This window comes from Perissodus microlepis, chromosome 9 (assembly GCF_051167445.1).
Source record: "Perissodus microlepis isolate ML-2025 ecotype Zambia chromosome 9, ASM5116744v1, whole genome shotgun sequence".
Classification (NCBI taxonomy): Eukaryota; Metazoa; Chordata; class Actinopteri; order Cichliformes; family Cichlidae; genus Perissodus; species Perissodus microlepis.
Genome location: NC_140469.1, coordinates 5,359,328 through 5,375,754, shown reverse-complemented (window position 1 = coordinate 5,375,754; position 16,427 = coordinate 5,359,328). Strand labels below are relative to the sequence as shown.

The 16,427-nt window shown below is 40.0% G+C and overlaps 1 protein-coding gene and 1 non-coding gene across 3 annotated transcripts; both read right to left on the bottom strand.

The window, feature by feature from the left end:
• Positions 1-2,570: 2,570 nt before the first annotated feature.
• trnas-aga (transfer RNA serine (anticodon AGA)) lies at positions 2,571-2,652 on the bottom strand. Its single transcript has one exon. It is a non-coding gene; the product is annotated as a tRNA-Ser (tRNA).
• Positions 2,653-8,096: 5,444 nt separating this feature from the next.
• Positions 8,097-11,000, bottom strand: LOC146379908 (uncharacterized). Of its 2 annotated transcripts, XM_084938812.1 has the most exons (4): positions 10,625-10,997; positions 9,767-9,915; positions 8,893-9,057; positions 8,097-8,815 (listed from the first exon to the last, which is right to left on the bottom strand). In XM_084938812.1, exons 2-4 carry the CDS (start codon positions 9,821-9,823, stop codon positions 8,648-8,650), a joined length of 390 nt encoding a protein of 129 aa, XP_084794938.1. In that variant the 5' UTR covers positions 9,824-9,915; positions 10,625-10,997; the 3' UTR covers positions 8,097-8,647. The 2 variants fall into 2 exon arrangements, 1 of the variants encoding a protein (XP_084794938.1); XR_014801254.1 differs by lacking the exon at positions 9,767-9,915 and having other exon boundaries at positions 10,625-11,000.
• Positions 11,001-16,427: the final 5,427 nt, after the last annotated feature.

The following is a 16,427-nucleotide window of genomic DNA, read 5'->3' as shown; positions in this document are numbered from 1 at the left end:
CACAAAATGATCCCCAAGAGTCTCGCCTGCTCCAATCAGAGATGGTATCAGACAATGATAATGATAAAATTCAATAACATAAAATATATATATGTAAAACGATAAACTCCAACGCAAGACAGGAAATTAGTGTTGGAAAAAATTGTTAATTGTGGGATTTAGTGCACAAAACAATGAGTTAATGCTGAGTGAACACTCAATGCTGCTGTTTATTTCTAAGGTGACAGCTGCACATTAGAGATTTATGTGTTGTCTGCCTCACCAAATGAACACATGTAAGTTCCAGTGACGATGGCATACACAGTTTGCACTGCTGTGACTTTACAGGTGGGCTTCATCTTTTGGTGTTAGCAAGCCACAAATCGAAAAGTGAATAATACTGATGATACTGCAGACTCTGAATCAGAATCTGCATCACCTGCTACTTGCTAGTGGGTGGGATATATGTGGGAGAAGTGAACGTTTTGTCCTCAGACTTGATGTGTTAGAAGGAGGAAAAATGGGCAAGCATGAGAATTTGAGCAAATTTAAAAGGTTAGATAACTGGGTTAGAGCATCTGCAAAACTCCAGCTCCTGTGGGGTGTTCCCAGTCTGCAGTGGTCACAATCTATGAAAAGTGGTCCAAGGAAGAAACAGTGGTGAACCAGCAACAGGGTCATGGGTGGACAAAGCTTACTGATGCTCATGGGGACCCAAGGCTGGCCTCTGTGCTGTGATCCAACAAACAAGCTGCTAAAGGTCAAATTGCAGAAAAGTGTCATGGCAATTCTGATAGAAAAGTGTCAGAATACACAGTGCATCACAGTTTGTTAGTATGGGGCTGCATAGCTGCACAGCAGTCAGGGTTCCCATGGTGACTCATGTCCACCAACAGTAGCGCCAAAAATGGGCACGTGAATATGAGAACTGGACCACAGAGAAATGATGGACCAGGTGGTCTGGTCTAAAGAATCACTTTCTTTTTTACATCAACCTGGATGGTTGCATTGCTTACCTGTGGAACCCCTGGCACCAAGATGCACTAAAGGAGGCCAGCCATCAGGAGGCCAGCCTTGGGTCCTGTCAACCATATGGATTTTACTTTGACACCAACCAAACCATTGTTGCAGAGCACGTACACCTTGCCATGGACACAGTATTCCCTGATGGCTGTGGTTTGAGGAGCACCACAATGAGTTTGAGGTGTTGACTTAGCCTCCAAATTCTCCACAGTTTAAATCCAATTGAGCATCTGTGGGATGTGCTGGACAAACAAGTCTGATCCACATAGGTCAGTGATCCCATCTCTCTTATTTGTTGTGCATCAGAAATGATGTGGCAGCTTATATGTTGGGTTCCTTTGACCCATGAACATAAGGAGAGTATCTAATGCAATACAATAAAAGATGAGAGGAAAACAGCAAGTGACATGATTACATTTCTCATTTGAGGCATAAGAAATGCATTGTGTTAGCTCTCATAACAGGAAGAAACTCTGAATCCATCACCAGCACACTGCTGTCATGAGAAAACTTGAGCACGTTATCAGCAGATCCCTTTGAGAAAGAATAGCCTCGACTGTATTCAGCAGATCTCAGGGACACATGGGTCATGCTTTGCTGAATAATTTAACATTTCAGAATTCTGCTTCTTTGTAAATAGGAATTTTAGTGTCATGATTTCAAATAGTAAATAAATACTTTACACCTACTATGTACTGACACAACAACCTGAAATATGATTTAAAGCAGCGGTCCCCAACCCCCGGGCCTCGGACCGGTACCGGTCCGTGAGTCGTTTGGTACCGGGCCGCGAGAGTTGAGGCTCAGGTGTGAAATGTATCGTTTTCAGGGTTTTTATCGGTTTTCAGCGTTATTTTGTTATCGTTTTTATCGTTAACTCTGTTTTCCTGGGTCTTTTCACGTGTGTTATGAATAAATCCTCTGTTTTTCGGTACCGGTACTAGTTTTATTTTGTTGTATTTATCCGCGACACCTTAAAGGCCGGTCCGTGAAAATAATGTCGGGCATAAACCAGTCCGTACGTGGCGCAAAAAAGGTTGGGGACCGCTGATTTAAAGAACAGGATGTGCCATTAAGGCTATAGAGAAGAAAGCTAGCCTAGACCTTCTAAACAGATGACACACGCAAACATGTAGCCCAAATTTACGAATGAGTATGTTTATATTTCAATATATATACATACATTGGTTAGTCACTGGTGTTCATTTAATATTTCAGCAGTGCTGCCCTAATGCCCTTGCTGTTTTCTGATGTTCTCCTTCAAAGAAAAATAATTTCACTAAAAGACTCCTTCTCCTCAGGGCTGTGGACAATAAATGTTTTTAGGTATGTGGGAATCTACACAAAATGAATCCAGCTGGAATGATTTGCAGCTCTACCTAATCTTGTGGCTGCCATTCAGGAACATGCCTGATGTAACCATAATACTGTGCAGCACCATTCAAGATATTTAGCACAGTAGCACAGGGAAAGTTCTGAATGTAGGTTCTTTGCAACAGACATGGCCGCCACCATAACGTAGTTCATGTAGATTCAGTCTCGATAAAGATCGGACAAAAACAGAGTCACGTTGTCGGCAGGATTCGAACCTGCGCGGGGAGACCCCAATGGATTTCTAGTCCATCGCCTTAACCACTCGGCCACGACAACTCACACTACGTCACCGTCGTGCATCCCTTGTTACCTCAGCCGAGCATTAGTTGCTAAGCCTCCGTATAGCCTCTGTACATTTGATTGAACGTCTAATACTTTTTTAGATGAACATCATAAACAAACATATAATGAAATGATAATGGAAGATTAACTCCAGAGTTACTAACAAAAGTCTATATTTGTTTTCTTTTTGCTCCAAATGTAAAACCTGATGGATGCGGGGTTTTAACATTTTGTTAAAAGCATTTTTAATGCCGATGTTTCGATTTATTTGACAACATTGTCGACTATGTATGTAGATAAATACGAAATAAAGAAAGCGCAGATTCCTTTGACTTCCAATACCACAAGATGGCAGTAATTCACATTTCTTAAAAGGTTCCTTTGAAGTACACACAGAACGTCAGATCAAGTATTTACACCCATCCATCCATCCATTCGCTTCCGCTTATCCTTTTCAGGGTCGCGGGGGGTGCTGGAGCCTATCCCAGCTGTCATAGGGCGAGAGGCGGGGTACACCCTGGACAGGTCGCCAGTCTGTCGTAGGGCCAACACACAGGGACAGACAACCATTCGCACTCACATTCACTCGCACATTCACACCTAGTGGCAATTTGGATTATCCAATTAACCTATCCCCACAAGTATTTACACGTCTTCCAGAAATGTAAACCGGAGAGCTTTATAGTGTGAACATCTCTCTCATAAATACTAAGAGTCTAAACAAGAAACCCACATCAAGTCTACAGTCACTGTCCAAAAGTGTGTCAGTTAACTCTGAGATCACTTACCTGTTAGTTCTTTAAACTGATGTTTCAAGTTCTCCAGGAAGAACTTGCAGAATTTGTATAGTCCAGTGTCACATATAGAAGTTCAAAGGCTTCACAACCTTGATTTTGGTATCTAAACTGTCATTATATAATGCTGATTATTTTACACAGGTTGCGCTTCTTCTTACGTGTTGCTTTTGTCTATGTTGCCTGTTTTAATAAGTACACTGAGAACAATCCCAGTTCCTTGCATGTGTACACAGACAGGATTCTGGTTTTCATTCTGTTCTTATGTGTTTATACAACATTCTGCATTTAATCATTACTTTTTATTCATTTCTGGCTGTCTTCCACAGGGTGTCGTTTGTTCTGTCCTCGTGCCCTCACTCGCAACTGAATTCCACATAAGATAAGAGTAAGACGTTGAGATAGTAGATGGTAAAGTGATTAATAATGCTGGCTGGCTGCTCAAAGCTGAGATTGGCAGTGTCAGATTTGAGTCCTAGTCCTGGATATCGGTGTTGAGTAAATGTCATAGGATTACGAGATGAGAGGGCATATGTGGGCTGTTTAAGTTGGGGATAGATTGCAAAAATGTATCCCCAACTTAAACCTCAGTAAAAGGTTTCAGAACAGAGATGTGTGAGCCTGCAGGTAAAGCTGACCTCGGATTGCTGTTTCACATGGTTCAGTAATTACCACAATTTAGCAAGAATTCTGCCCTATAATTTTAATTTATGATCCACTTTTAAGAACTCGAAACACTGAGGTGGAAATGATCTTACCCTGTAATAGTGCAATCAAGCTTCATTCAGTCTCCAATAGGTGTAGAATGATAGCCTCCACCCTTCTAACTACACTGACATTTGTGGGGATGTTATTCCAGATGTAAATACAGCGCCTGGGAGGGTTGTGAAAATTAGCCATGGCGAGATGTGAAGATACACCATTTTACTCCAAACCACGTGGACAGCAAACAGCTGGCTGCAAGCTCTGTTTTTACCGGGGGGAGCAGTGATGTGGAGACTACCACAGGAAATCTGTATTCTTGTTGACAAAAGGATGATAGTTTTTATCCAGCTTTAATGAGCTAAGTGTCTCTTTGGTTTTTACACAATATGTGTCTGTCTGCACGGCGTTTCAGCTCCAGTGTGCGTCACTTGACCAAAAAGATCCAGCTGTTGTTAAACCGCTGCGGTCTATCCGCAGAGGAATTTTACTGAATGTTTCCAGCGTCTCAGTAAGAAAGCTCAAAGATCGACTGCTCTAACTAACATCCTCCTCTACACCCTCTGTCTCTCCATTGTGACCAAAAATCAGAGGAAAAAAAAAGTAAGCATTGCAACACTAAGACTGTCGCTGTGGCAAGCAGTATTTTTTTATTTGCCGGACTGAAAGAGTAGAAAATCAAGAGTGAGGGGAACATCTGGCACAGATCAAGCGAAGAAACTGAAGAAAGGCTTTGTGTGGATTTTCTGGAATGAAAACTTCCAAGGCAGAACAGCCTCACTTGAAATGACATTGCAAAATTATTTGAGAGTTTTGGGAGCACACAGTGAAAAACATGACTTCACTTTGGGGAAGGTACGCCCAGATGAGCATCATGAATGCTTGGCCAGCTGAGAGACTTTGTGCTTTGTACCATCACCAGCTGCTGCATTCATAAGTCCTGCATAACAGGCCATTATTTAGTAGGAAGCCTCCTTTTGCATCTGACCAATTATGTAAATTACCAAAGTATATACTGTATGGCAGTGGAAAGGAAAGATGCTTTTAATTATTCAGCCTGGATAACAGTTGGCCATAAACATTACAAGGCCTAACCATCAATTATGGATGAAGGTTAGAGACCTGAGTGGCACCAGAGCTGCTTTGAGGAGACGGAGCGCTGAAGGTTTATCCTGTCAAAACAACAGATAAACCTGTTATATATACATGTAAAGGCCCATGTATTATGTTGAAAAGATATCAGCCTAAGTTTAACTGGGCTGAGTTTTACTTTTGTCTTTATACAGATATATACCATGATGGTGCAGCAATTCAGTGTAACCTTTGAAGTGAGGAAGATTTGTCTATTCCTGTCACAGAGGTGGCAAAAAGGACCCAAACACAGGACTCACAGACAAAAACAAAGTAAATGAAAACTAACATGTAATTAGGGTTGAAAATGAATGAATAAAAGTTGCAAAATCCACAGTGGCACATACAATATATTGCCAAAAGTATTGACTCATCCATCCGAATCTTTGAATTCAGGTGTTCCAGTCACTTCTGTGGCCACAGGTGTATAAAGCAAACAAGTCCAGACAACGCTGATGAGTGTTCAGTGAGTCGACCTGGTCATGGGGCAATGCACAGGAGCATTTCTGTGGGTCAGCCTGAGCCAGGGAGCACTGAAGACCAGTTCAGAAGTTTGACCCAGAGGATGAGCTAGGTTGAAAAACCTTTCAGGCAGCAACCCACAGGTTGAGCAGAGCAAACAGACCTCTCTGGAGGGCAAAGACCTCTTGGGCTGGCCCTGTTTCCAGGCAGCATCATTTCTGCCAGGCAGCTGCAAGGTTTGGTACTGAGTTACTGCTGCTCAGACGAGGCTTCGGTGCTGGACTGCCACAGCGACAAAGAGGAAAGTGGAATTTGCACAAAAGATAATAGAGCAGGGATGTAAAACTAATTTTACATCGTGGGCCACATGCAGCCCGCTTTGATCTTATGTGGGTCAGACTCCAATTTCTGTCAGGGTAAAGTTTAAATACACATTTAATATCTGCAAAATTTTAATATAAGACAAAGAAGTGCAAAATCAATAGTATGTCTCCGTTTTTCTGCATGATAGAGAAATGGTAGTGTAGTAAATGAAAGAAAGCTGTCAGCACAGCTGACTTGGCTTAAATTGTATGTAAATGTGCAAAATGACAGAAATCTATCATTAGATTACTTTTTGATTGTTGTGGATGACCACAGGGGAGCGCTGTATCTATAGGAAAAGCTGGAAAACGTGAAAATACAGCTAAAAGTCCACAATTTATGTCTCCCTTACATTTTCCAAAGCCATCCAGTGGGCTGGACTGGAGTCTTTGCAGGGCTGATTATGGCTCCAGGCCTTTTGTTGCTACCAGAGTATAAAAATAAATAGGAAGCAACAAACAGGATGCAAATACTAGAGACCACTGGGGAAGAGAAATAAATACAAACCAGTACTCCAAATGTGAACAGAACCAAGAGAAGAAAAGGATCCAAAGCTAAAGGCTAAAAATCCAAACGACTAAACTGAGAATACAAAACTCAAAACCCTGAGTCCAAGACACAGGACCATGACAACTCCTCAGTTATTGTTAATGAATAAGCTTTGAGGTAAAAGGTTAAAGAATTCATCCAGGCCTGCTGCGTGGCTACTGAATTCATTCAAATGAACATTTTTGCACGTACAGTATGTCCAGTGTGCACAGTAAGCTACTGTTGATGTGTATCATGTGTTCGTGTGGGCTGAACGCACTGGAAACTGAGCTCGACTGACCACAAGCAAATCCTTCAAGTTGTTGCCATGTGGTGATTAAACCTGGTCTTCTTTTCCACATAACTGGCTGATTACAGTCATCAGCAGGTTCATCGCATGTCCTGAGTCTGCCTGCTGCACTCCAGAAGTCCTGTTCCTCTGAATCTACGAGGGTCGTGCGTATGAAACTGAAAATGCTGACTTTAGAAAAGAACTTTTATGAGGACATGAAGATCAGAGCAGGCAAAGAATTTATCTGAAAGCTTTCTAGCCGGCCTGCAGAGGACTGAAATGTTGTCTATGCTGACCACAAAGTTAGTTTAATTAAGTTGCCATGACAACTGCGACCTCCCCCAGTATCCTCTTTGCCCAGGGAACAGAGAAACCACAAGTTTGTAATCTTTCCCCCAAAGCCAAAACTTTCATTTACTTAAAATAATTTGTGTTCCCATTCCAGCCAGCTCACATTCCCAGGGTGTCAAATACTGCTGTTCTGGCTGTATCTCTGCTGTTTCTGAGACATGTATTTGTATCTACATGTATCTGTTTTGACATCTGTGCCATAACTCACCAGATTATGGCACTCCAATCTAATGACTTGGCTTCTCATGTAAATGCGCTGGGTAGCTTTACGCATCATTTTTTCACATCAGGGAAAAATTTTCCATTTGTTGAACAAGGACAACTGTGACACACGACAGCATGTCGGCATTAGAAATTCCAACTGTACAGAAGATAAACGATAAACTTCTTGAAAACCAAATGCCAAGCAAAGCCTGCCTTGTGTTACAGTTGATGGAGATAAATATTCAGTCCAGCAACAACAGGCGTCTGCATCCTTCAACATCAAAAGAGCCACTTTAGTTCCTCCTACACTCAGAAAAATAAAGGTGCCAACTGGAACCAAAAGTGGTTCTTTAGACTGATGCCATAGAAGAACCTTTTTTGGTGCCACAAAGAACCTTTCAAACAATGGTTCTTTGAAGAACCATTTCTTTCAGTGGTTCATTGAAGAACCTTTAAAGGTGCCCCAAAGAACCATCAAGAAATGGTTCTTTGGGGCACCTTTAATGGTTTTTCAAAGAACCTTTTTAAAAAGGTCCTTCAAATGGTTCTTTAAAAAAAAAACATTTTAAAGAACCTTTTTTGAGTGGTTCTTTAAAAAACCATTTTAAAGAACCTTTTTTGAGTGGTTCTTTAAAAAACCATTTTAAATCTTTCAAAATAAAATGTATCATAAATTGAATTTGAGTAGGGTAAAATAAATACGAGCACAGCATAGACATATATTAATGGTTTATTGTCATTTTGTAGTATACCAAAAGACAAAAAGGCATTTTAACCCTCAGCACAACATCACTACTAATACATGTCACATATTAGTGTTTTAAACAGTAATAATTAAATATATTTGCTATACTATAAATAAATATATATAAATACTATATCTACAGATAACACAACAATGAATACATGTATTGTTTAATTAATAAAACATCAGAAAGTGATAAAACACATTAGAAATAGTAATAGCTTCATAACAGACCAATAAATCAACACATTTTCATGAGCAGATGCTTGCATGTTTAGTAAAAACATTTCAACAACAAGTTTATGATTAAAATGATCAATGAACTTCAGCCTTACGCTATGTAATGTACCTTTCATGTTGTACTCATGGTCCTTTGTTAGTCCAGTTTAGGATAATGTCTCTGACGTATGTATCATATCAAATATATTTCATATCAAAACAAGCCCACACCTGCAGTTGTTTCAGTTTTTCACTGGTGTTTCCTGTTAGCTGGTCAACCTCACTCAGGTGGACATCCATATCAGCCAACCAAACGACAAGTTCCTCCCTTTGTGCTTCAAATCCCTCCCACTCTGAGACAAGGAGCTGAAAGAGAGAGAAAAGAGTCAATTATAAAGAAGAGAGAAAAGTGAAACCCTCCTCAGAAGGTCTGACTCGCATACCTGCAGTTGACCTGTGATGGACTCCAGTTTGGCGTTCACGTCATCCCTCGCCGATGCCAGCAGCCGAGTCTGCAGGGTGCCCTGGAAGAGCTGAGTTAATGTTCGACTCCTCCTGGTCAGGCTCTCCAGCTGGATGATCCGAGGTCTCCCCTCTCGCCGCTGCCTCTGAACACAGAAACACAAATTGCATCTGAAGCAGGAGGTGCAGATTTTTTTTGCTATTCTTTTCTAAATCCAGGCTAGATCACGTGGATGTATTTGGAAAACTTTTTTGGCCAGCGGACGACTGTTGTCTTGCAGAAAGTCAAATCAAACATATGTGATACACAATCAATTCACAAGAACACATTATAAAAAACAAGTCCAGTTCTTGCCTGATTTCAAATGAATTCTGCATCAAAACAGGGTAAAACGAGTGTTTGCAGCAAATGTGAGCACAAAGCCTCACTTTGTACAAGCCTGCTATTAAAGTTCTCCTCTATGCAGACGACTTTCCTGTTTTCAAGGCACAACTTGGATCTGCTGTACGAATCTTATGGATACACACTAAATGAAACAATAGTGTGCATGACTCCAGATTCTGATCCCTCATCCTAATATGGTCCCAACATAGCAACAGCAATAAAGCAAATGTTGAGGCTTCAAAATACAAAGTCCATAAACCAATGGCTGACATGGGTTTTATCATAAGGGTGATAAATATACAGATTTCAGTCTGTCTTAGAGATTTGATGTTCATTTACCTGCAGATGCCCTATACGTGCCTACTCTGTGGTTTTCCACAACGTTTTCCACATCACTATTTAATACAGGAAGTAAGTCAACTAAAACAAGTCATCTTTCTTTGTGAGAGGACCATATTAATGAAACAAACCTCAATGACATCATAGGGATCCCTAAATATGCTCCTGCTGCTTCTCTTCCTCCTCATCCTAAGCTTCCTTCTCCTTGTCCTCGCCTTCCATCCAATTGTAATTCAACCTAATTGTGTTTCTCCCCCTCCTCTTCCTCATTTTGTTGGAGCTGTGAACACAATTAATGTGAATCTGGATTAATTTGTGCAAACAAGAAAAATCTACAGCTTTTTGGTCAGAGGTGCTCTTGTGATTTAAGCCGGGTAGAGTAGATTTATGTGTTGATGCTACCTGCTTCAGCTCTGGCTGCTGAGTGATATTTACACCCTGGCTGGATTACAAACTTTAACCATGTGCTGAACTTTAGCCCAGCGTTGATACCTCTTGTTAGTATAACGACCTCTTCTTAGCTTGTATGTATGATGGTGGATAAATGAAATATACAAAGAAAAGACCGGAGCATAACTTGTCAACTAGTCCGAAAATAAGTTATACAGGAACAGTCAAAGACACACCTTCTCATGTCACATTTCTATTCATTTCTATATAATTAGAGTTAGAGTTATCTAATCTAATTATTCATTCAAAACACTTATGCATAGCTGTATTTTATACAGCTCATACAGAATTCAAAGTACAGGTTCATGTGAGTATATATTTTAGAAGCCAAAGGTTCAAATTAGCTGGGAGCAGCTTCACTTAATTATAACAGTGGTTTTGTTAGGAAAACAGTTTCTGTATACCGGATACTAAATTGCGCTGACGTCAACGGCTAACGTATCTAGCTAATCGCTACTGTTAGCACAACATTAACAGCAAGCTACAATGACGAGTAACAAAAACAAAACAGTAATAAGGTTTTAATGAAAATGTTTTACCTTTTCCAACAGTCCCAGAATCCAGAGCTTCAAAGTCCAGCAGGTACTGAAGACTGTTATCCGTTTCGCTGTCACCGTCCGTGAGAAAGAGTTTTTTTTTTCCCCGAAAGGTCAAGGCCCGCCGCTCGCGCACTCTGTCTGCGCATGCGCATCCCAACGACTGACCCCCTCCGTCCGCTCCCGGGAGGTTATAGTATGACGTGTTCTGACGTCACTCTCTCTCTCCCTGTATTTATTTGGCTCGAAACACATATTAACAAATTGCTCAGTGATGAACAACTACTCAGATCATTTACCTAAGCAGTGTGCTTTGTCAAAACGAAGTGTGTGTTCATTACACTGACATTCTGTTCTGCAATTGTTATTTACTTGTATTTTATAATTTGACTTACATACTGCTGGGTGGTTTGTAAAGTTTACAACAACTAGTATTATCATTATGCTATATTTTCAAAAAATATATAATAATCTCAAAAGTAATGCCTTGGAGTAGAAAATAGTAATACTTTATTAACATTTAAAACTAAAGTACAGTATTTGAATGTGTGTATTGTGTCTACTGTTTGTTAACTCACCATATTCATAATGGGTTTGCAGGGTTAGGGGTGTGTGTGTGTGTGTGTGTGTGTGTGTGTGTGGGGGGGGGGGGGTTAGGGTCTTTAGGCTTTCCCCCGCCACCCCTGCCACCAGTATATTTTTAAGCAAATATTTCTAACTTTTATTTGAATATTCAGTTTCCTACCATCTTCTCTTGAAGGGTAATTGCCAGGTAACCCGCCCTCCCCCTTCGCACACACATGCACACAAAGAAAACACACAGTATAATTCACAGCCTCGTTATAGTGAATAAATATTTATGCCATTTACACCATCAAACTTAGATTGCTAAGGATGAAGAACCTTTTGTTCTTTAAAGAACCATTTGTAATAGCTGAAGAACCATCCACAAAATAAAAAGGTTCTTTGACGTATGATGGTTCTTTAAAGAACCATGAAGACATCTGAAGAACCATTTAAGAACCATAATTTTTCTGAGTGTACCAAACAACGGGAGAAAAAGAGCAGCACACGCAGGTGACAGGGGACATGTAGCATGTATTACCCTAGTTCTAACCCATGGCAGGTTGCTGACCACTGAACTAGAACAATGCGTAAAAGCAATACCTGGAATCAAGTTACAATAAGATTTTCAGAGTTTGAGAGTGGCTGTAGCTCAGAAGGTAGAGTATGTTGTCTGCTAATCAGAAGTATGTTGGTTTGAGGCCTGGCTGCTCCAGTCTGCATACATAAGGTGCTCTCTGATGCATCCACCTGTGTGTAAATGTTAGATAGAAACCACTTACATAGAAAAGGCATTGCAAAATGAGGTAAGCTAAGTAAAGTGCTTTTCTACTCAGAGTAGAAAAGCACTATAAAAGAACACATAAAACTACCAACAACTCTTACAATCTGGTCTCCTTTCAAAAAAAATTGGAGACAATAACTCTATGAATTACGGCTTCAGCAGCTTCCAGCATCAGGCAGATTTTACACTTAAGTTAAAAACCTTTCCACTTGTGCAGACGTTTATTTGCCTCTATTTGCATGTCCCAGTGTGCATCAATTCATGATTCAAATTTGGTTTGAAAAAAAAAAAAAACACTTCCAAAGAACACTTGGCTGTCTGATAGCTGTGATACACATGCAAAATAAGTACTCTGGTATATTTACATTGACTATAAATAGGTTGTGATCAGTTGCACCACTCAAAGTGTACTACAAGTCTATGAAAATGTTTCTAAAGTACTCAGCCACATTTAGACTTATTATTCTTACAGTGTGGACACTGATGTGTGTCATGACCAGAGAAGCTTTGTTATAAATGTATGGCAGCAGTGGGGTTGAGAAGAGGAGAGGATGGATGTACTAAGAGGTGGGAAGGAGTGAGGTAGTACTAGTAAATCAACATAATCACGCTGACAACAGGGGCGGATGAGTTGGATGACTGCGGTTGTAGAGACCACCCTGGATCTGGCAACCCAACAGACAGAGTCAGTGACCGAGAGGCCGGGCTACTGCTGTGTCGCTGACAGAATCTGACAGTGACCGAGCAGCTGTGGTGCCACAGAGGTTGGGTTTCTGTTGAGACAAACACTCACGCGCATAGAAGCCGGGGAGACGTAAACTAGGTCACACAAACAGGCAAAATAAGACACAAACAAAGGCACAAAATAGCTCCAGGCAAATAGATTAGTGCAACTATACACTTTGTCTATGACTCTTTCATTTATATGAAAAAACACAAGAGCCAATCGGGGCTTGGGAAGCAGCAGATGATATTTCACTGTAAGGAGGTAACTGAGATTTATGTTTCTCCACAAGGTGTCACAAGTACAGACATGGTACTTCTTAATTCTCAGTTAGATACAGGCTAAACAGTCTACACTACCTTCCACCTTTAGTAGCATGTTCCCAAACATTTGGTCTGTTAGTTTGTCTCATTCAGGAATAATGCAGCACTTGTACAGTTTAATCAGTTATGCCAGATTTGTAACTGTTTATTTTGGGTACAATGCTTTACACTTGTGCCATATTTGACTATTTCAGACATCACAAGCTCTAAAAAGTATTTTATAAACACATTATGAACTCAGGATTTTTCATAATTATTTTAACTTGAGGAGAAGTGTAGATTGAAGTGATGATATGTTGCCTGGGGTTTAAAATTACACAGAAACATTTAAAGCATTTTGGAATTTTCAGTGAAGTAATCATGAAGAAGGAAATCAGTCATGAAACCAAAAGCATTTTTGTGCCAGGCTGCTGACATGTCTATTACCTCCGCCAAGGAGGTTATGTTTTTGCTAGCATTTGTGTGCAGGCGTGTTATTCTTTCTGTCTGTAAACACAATAAAGTTATGAATAAATTCTGATAAAATTTTGTGGGGGTGTAGAGTCGGGGTCATGTTAACAATTTTGCCTTATATACACCAAGGTCCTCAAAAACTGAAAAGAAAAGCATGATAACTTGGGAACTCTGAAACTCTAAAAGTGTGGTGTGTATTGTCAACATATTTAAAGTACTATAAGTATTTAAATATCATGTCACACTTGACCTCTGACCTTTCCTTCAGGGTCTAGATTGGAGGTCAAAGTACTAATAATGCTAGAAAGAGCTATTTAAAATTCAGTTCACTTCAATTTTATTTATATAGCGCCAAATCACAACAACAGCGCTTTATGACAATAATAAAATGACAATAAGTTTTCACACTGACAAGAACATGCTGGCCTTGGATACTTTTCTCATTTGTATGAGTTTATGTGCGTTACAGTGATACTTCAAAACCATACAGTAAAATGTGTTTCTGAATATTTATTTATGAAAAAAAACAAACTTGTGATCAAAAACCTTTTTCATTTATTATTTATTACTAAACATTTAAATGAATTTTACTAAACAATGAAATAAATGCTAAACATGTACAGTATCCACATGAATGAAAAAATGAAGCATAATAAAATGGGTTTCAACAAACCAAACAAAAAAGCCTGCCTCAAGTGGTCATTTGAGGAACTGCACTCATGTTATTAGCTCCATGTTGCGATACTGTATGTTATCTTGTCTTGGAGTTTGCTGCGAATTCTGCAAGACTGATGTTACAGTTTATTTACTAGGAACATTTGATGTTTCTTCTTCATTTCTGGTCATTTTCTGTATTGATGCCAGGATGGAAGTACAGCAACTCTACCATCTGCATAATAACCTTTCACCATTGCATCGCCGGACTTAACACCTGCCTTACCTTTAGGCCCGGAAAAGAGAAAACAAAGCCTCTCATTTCACAGGCTTGGTCTTCACAACCATAGAAATACTGGATTACACACATGCAAACACGTTGTTTTGATAATCGGCTCATGCAGCTGTCTTTCACTTGTGTTTCCTCCCCGTTTTCCTGTTCTCATCTTGTTATCCTCTCCATTCCGTCATGTTTTCTGTTGTCCTCTGTCTCTTGCGTGCAAAGATTTCCATGAACACAAGCCTCACTTGTAAGCAACAAGAAAATTGTTTTCTGTTCCCTCTTTAATCTGCACAGCCCGCTGAGCTGTTGCATTATTTATATGTTTGTCATTATTCTCCCTTTGAGCCCCCAGAGGCACACGCTTTCTCAAATATTGTTCATTTTTCCATGTGACTCTGGCAAGAGAAGAATACCAGGCGTGGTTACACAGATACTGATTGACTGTGGCATGGAGAGTTACAAAGGCTGAAAAGGTTGTGTACAATGTAGCAACGGGACAGCTAATTAATGCCATCCGGCTGAGATCAGGCTGAGAGTGTATCCAGCTGCCACTCGTTAGCCTCAAAAAATTTAGTTTAAAGGCAAAAACAAATACACTTTCTCATAACGTCTGTGCTTATGAAATCGATTGTGCTCTATTTGAGAATAGGCCTAATATAGTAGTTTTAACCGTGTATTGGTTAAACAAGGTCTTCTGCCGCAATCACCTCTCAAAAGTCTGTGATTATCCGTGAACCACGACCTTACTTAAAGTGACTGCACATTATATCATCCGCTCCTTCCAGCCCACATCCCAGCCATCTCACATAGTTTGTTGTTACTTCACAATAATCAGCTGCAGATGTGAAATTCTCATGGCCTGGCCTCATCGCAAGGTTGTAATCTTAGAAAAACACAACCTTAAGAAAAGCCCCATGACATACAGTTTACTTAATTCGCTAGCACGTAGGACTCACAGTTTTTACACCTGTTTTTCATTTCTACCAACACTAAAGGATGACATATGCACTATGATTCGTCATGCTAACTCTGACGCAATACATCAAAGGGCTAACAATCATGTTTAACACAGTACAGGGTCTGTTATTAACCAACTAAATAATTGTGAAAATCACAGTACTAGAGCAGCATTCGAAGCTGAATCAGTAGTATTATTAATGCACACATGAAAAAACACAGTTATGTATCCGTTCTGTTTAAGTCTTGGTCTTCACGTAATGCGTACAAAATGTAATCCAACAAATGCTATTGTATCAAATTCTTTCCTGTTTGAGTCAAATATTCCACACATGATTAGTTCAAATAGGACTAATTTAATGCCACTCAAACTTTTGATCTCACAGATTCACGTGAAATAACCGCAACCCCTTTCAAACGTGTTATGTGCTGGTGGCATGTATTGTTTTACAATTATGTTGGTACACCACAGAATAAAAGGCAGTCAGTTCACAGCATTGTTGTGGTGGATGCATGAATTCCCTGGTGGTGATGCTACATAATAAAAAACAGTTGTCAGTAAGAGGTGCAGCATGCAAATGCACGACTCACACCTTGGAGAACTGGGTCAAAATCCCTTCTGGGGACGTAATAATTAGGTGGAAGCAGTTTTTACTGTTGGGTTTGTAGAGGTTTGGGAAACAGAACTATTAAAATGTGGTCATGTGAGTAAACTGATTTCCACAGCGCAGGCATGGAAGTGTGGTCTTTTCATGTATTTCTGAGAAAACAAAACATTTTTAGCACATACTGCACATACTTATGCAGCTAGCAGCTAGTTAGCCTATAGTACTTTATCCTCTTGGCTGACTGGCCTCTTGATTGCGTCACATGCTTTCATAATTTCTGAGCCTAATTTAATAAGGAGAAATGTGCTACAGGAATAGCTAACAAGGATTGATACATTATTTTTTCACCATCAACCTGTAACAGTGACAAACTGATTGATTAAAGACTAGGCTACCTAGCCTAAAGATCAAGCAGGTTTAGCTATCCAACAACTTTTTCTGCATATCCAGTCAGAG

What these genes read in the sequence shown, in the direction of transcription:
- LOC146379908 (XM_084938812.1), bottom strand. Translation starts at nt 9,823, where the DNA reads ATGAGGAGGAAGAGAAGCAGCAGGAGCATATTTAGGGATCCCTATGAT. An exon ending in ATCCCTATGATGTCATTGAG is followed by an intron (nt 9,058 to 9,766) that starts GTTTGTTTCATT and finishes TTCTGTGTTCAG; the next exon opens with AGGCAGCGGCGAGAGGGGAG. An exon ending in CCATCACAGGTCAACTGCAG is followed by an intron (nt 8,816 to 8,892) that starts GTATGCGAGTCA and finishes TCTCTCTTTCAG; the next exon opens with CTCCTTGTCTCAGAGTGGGA.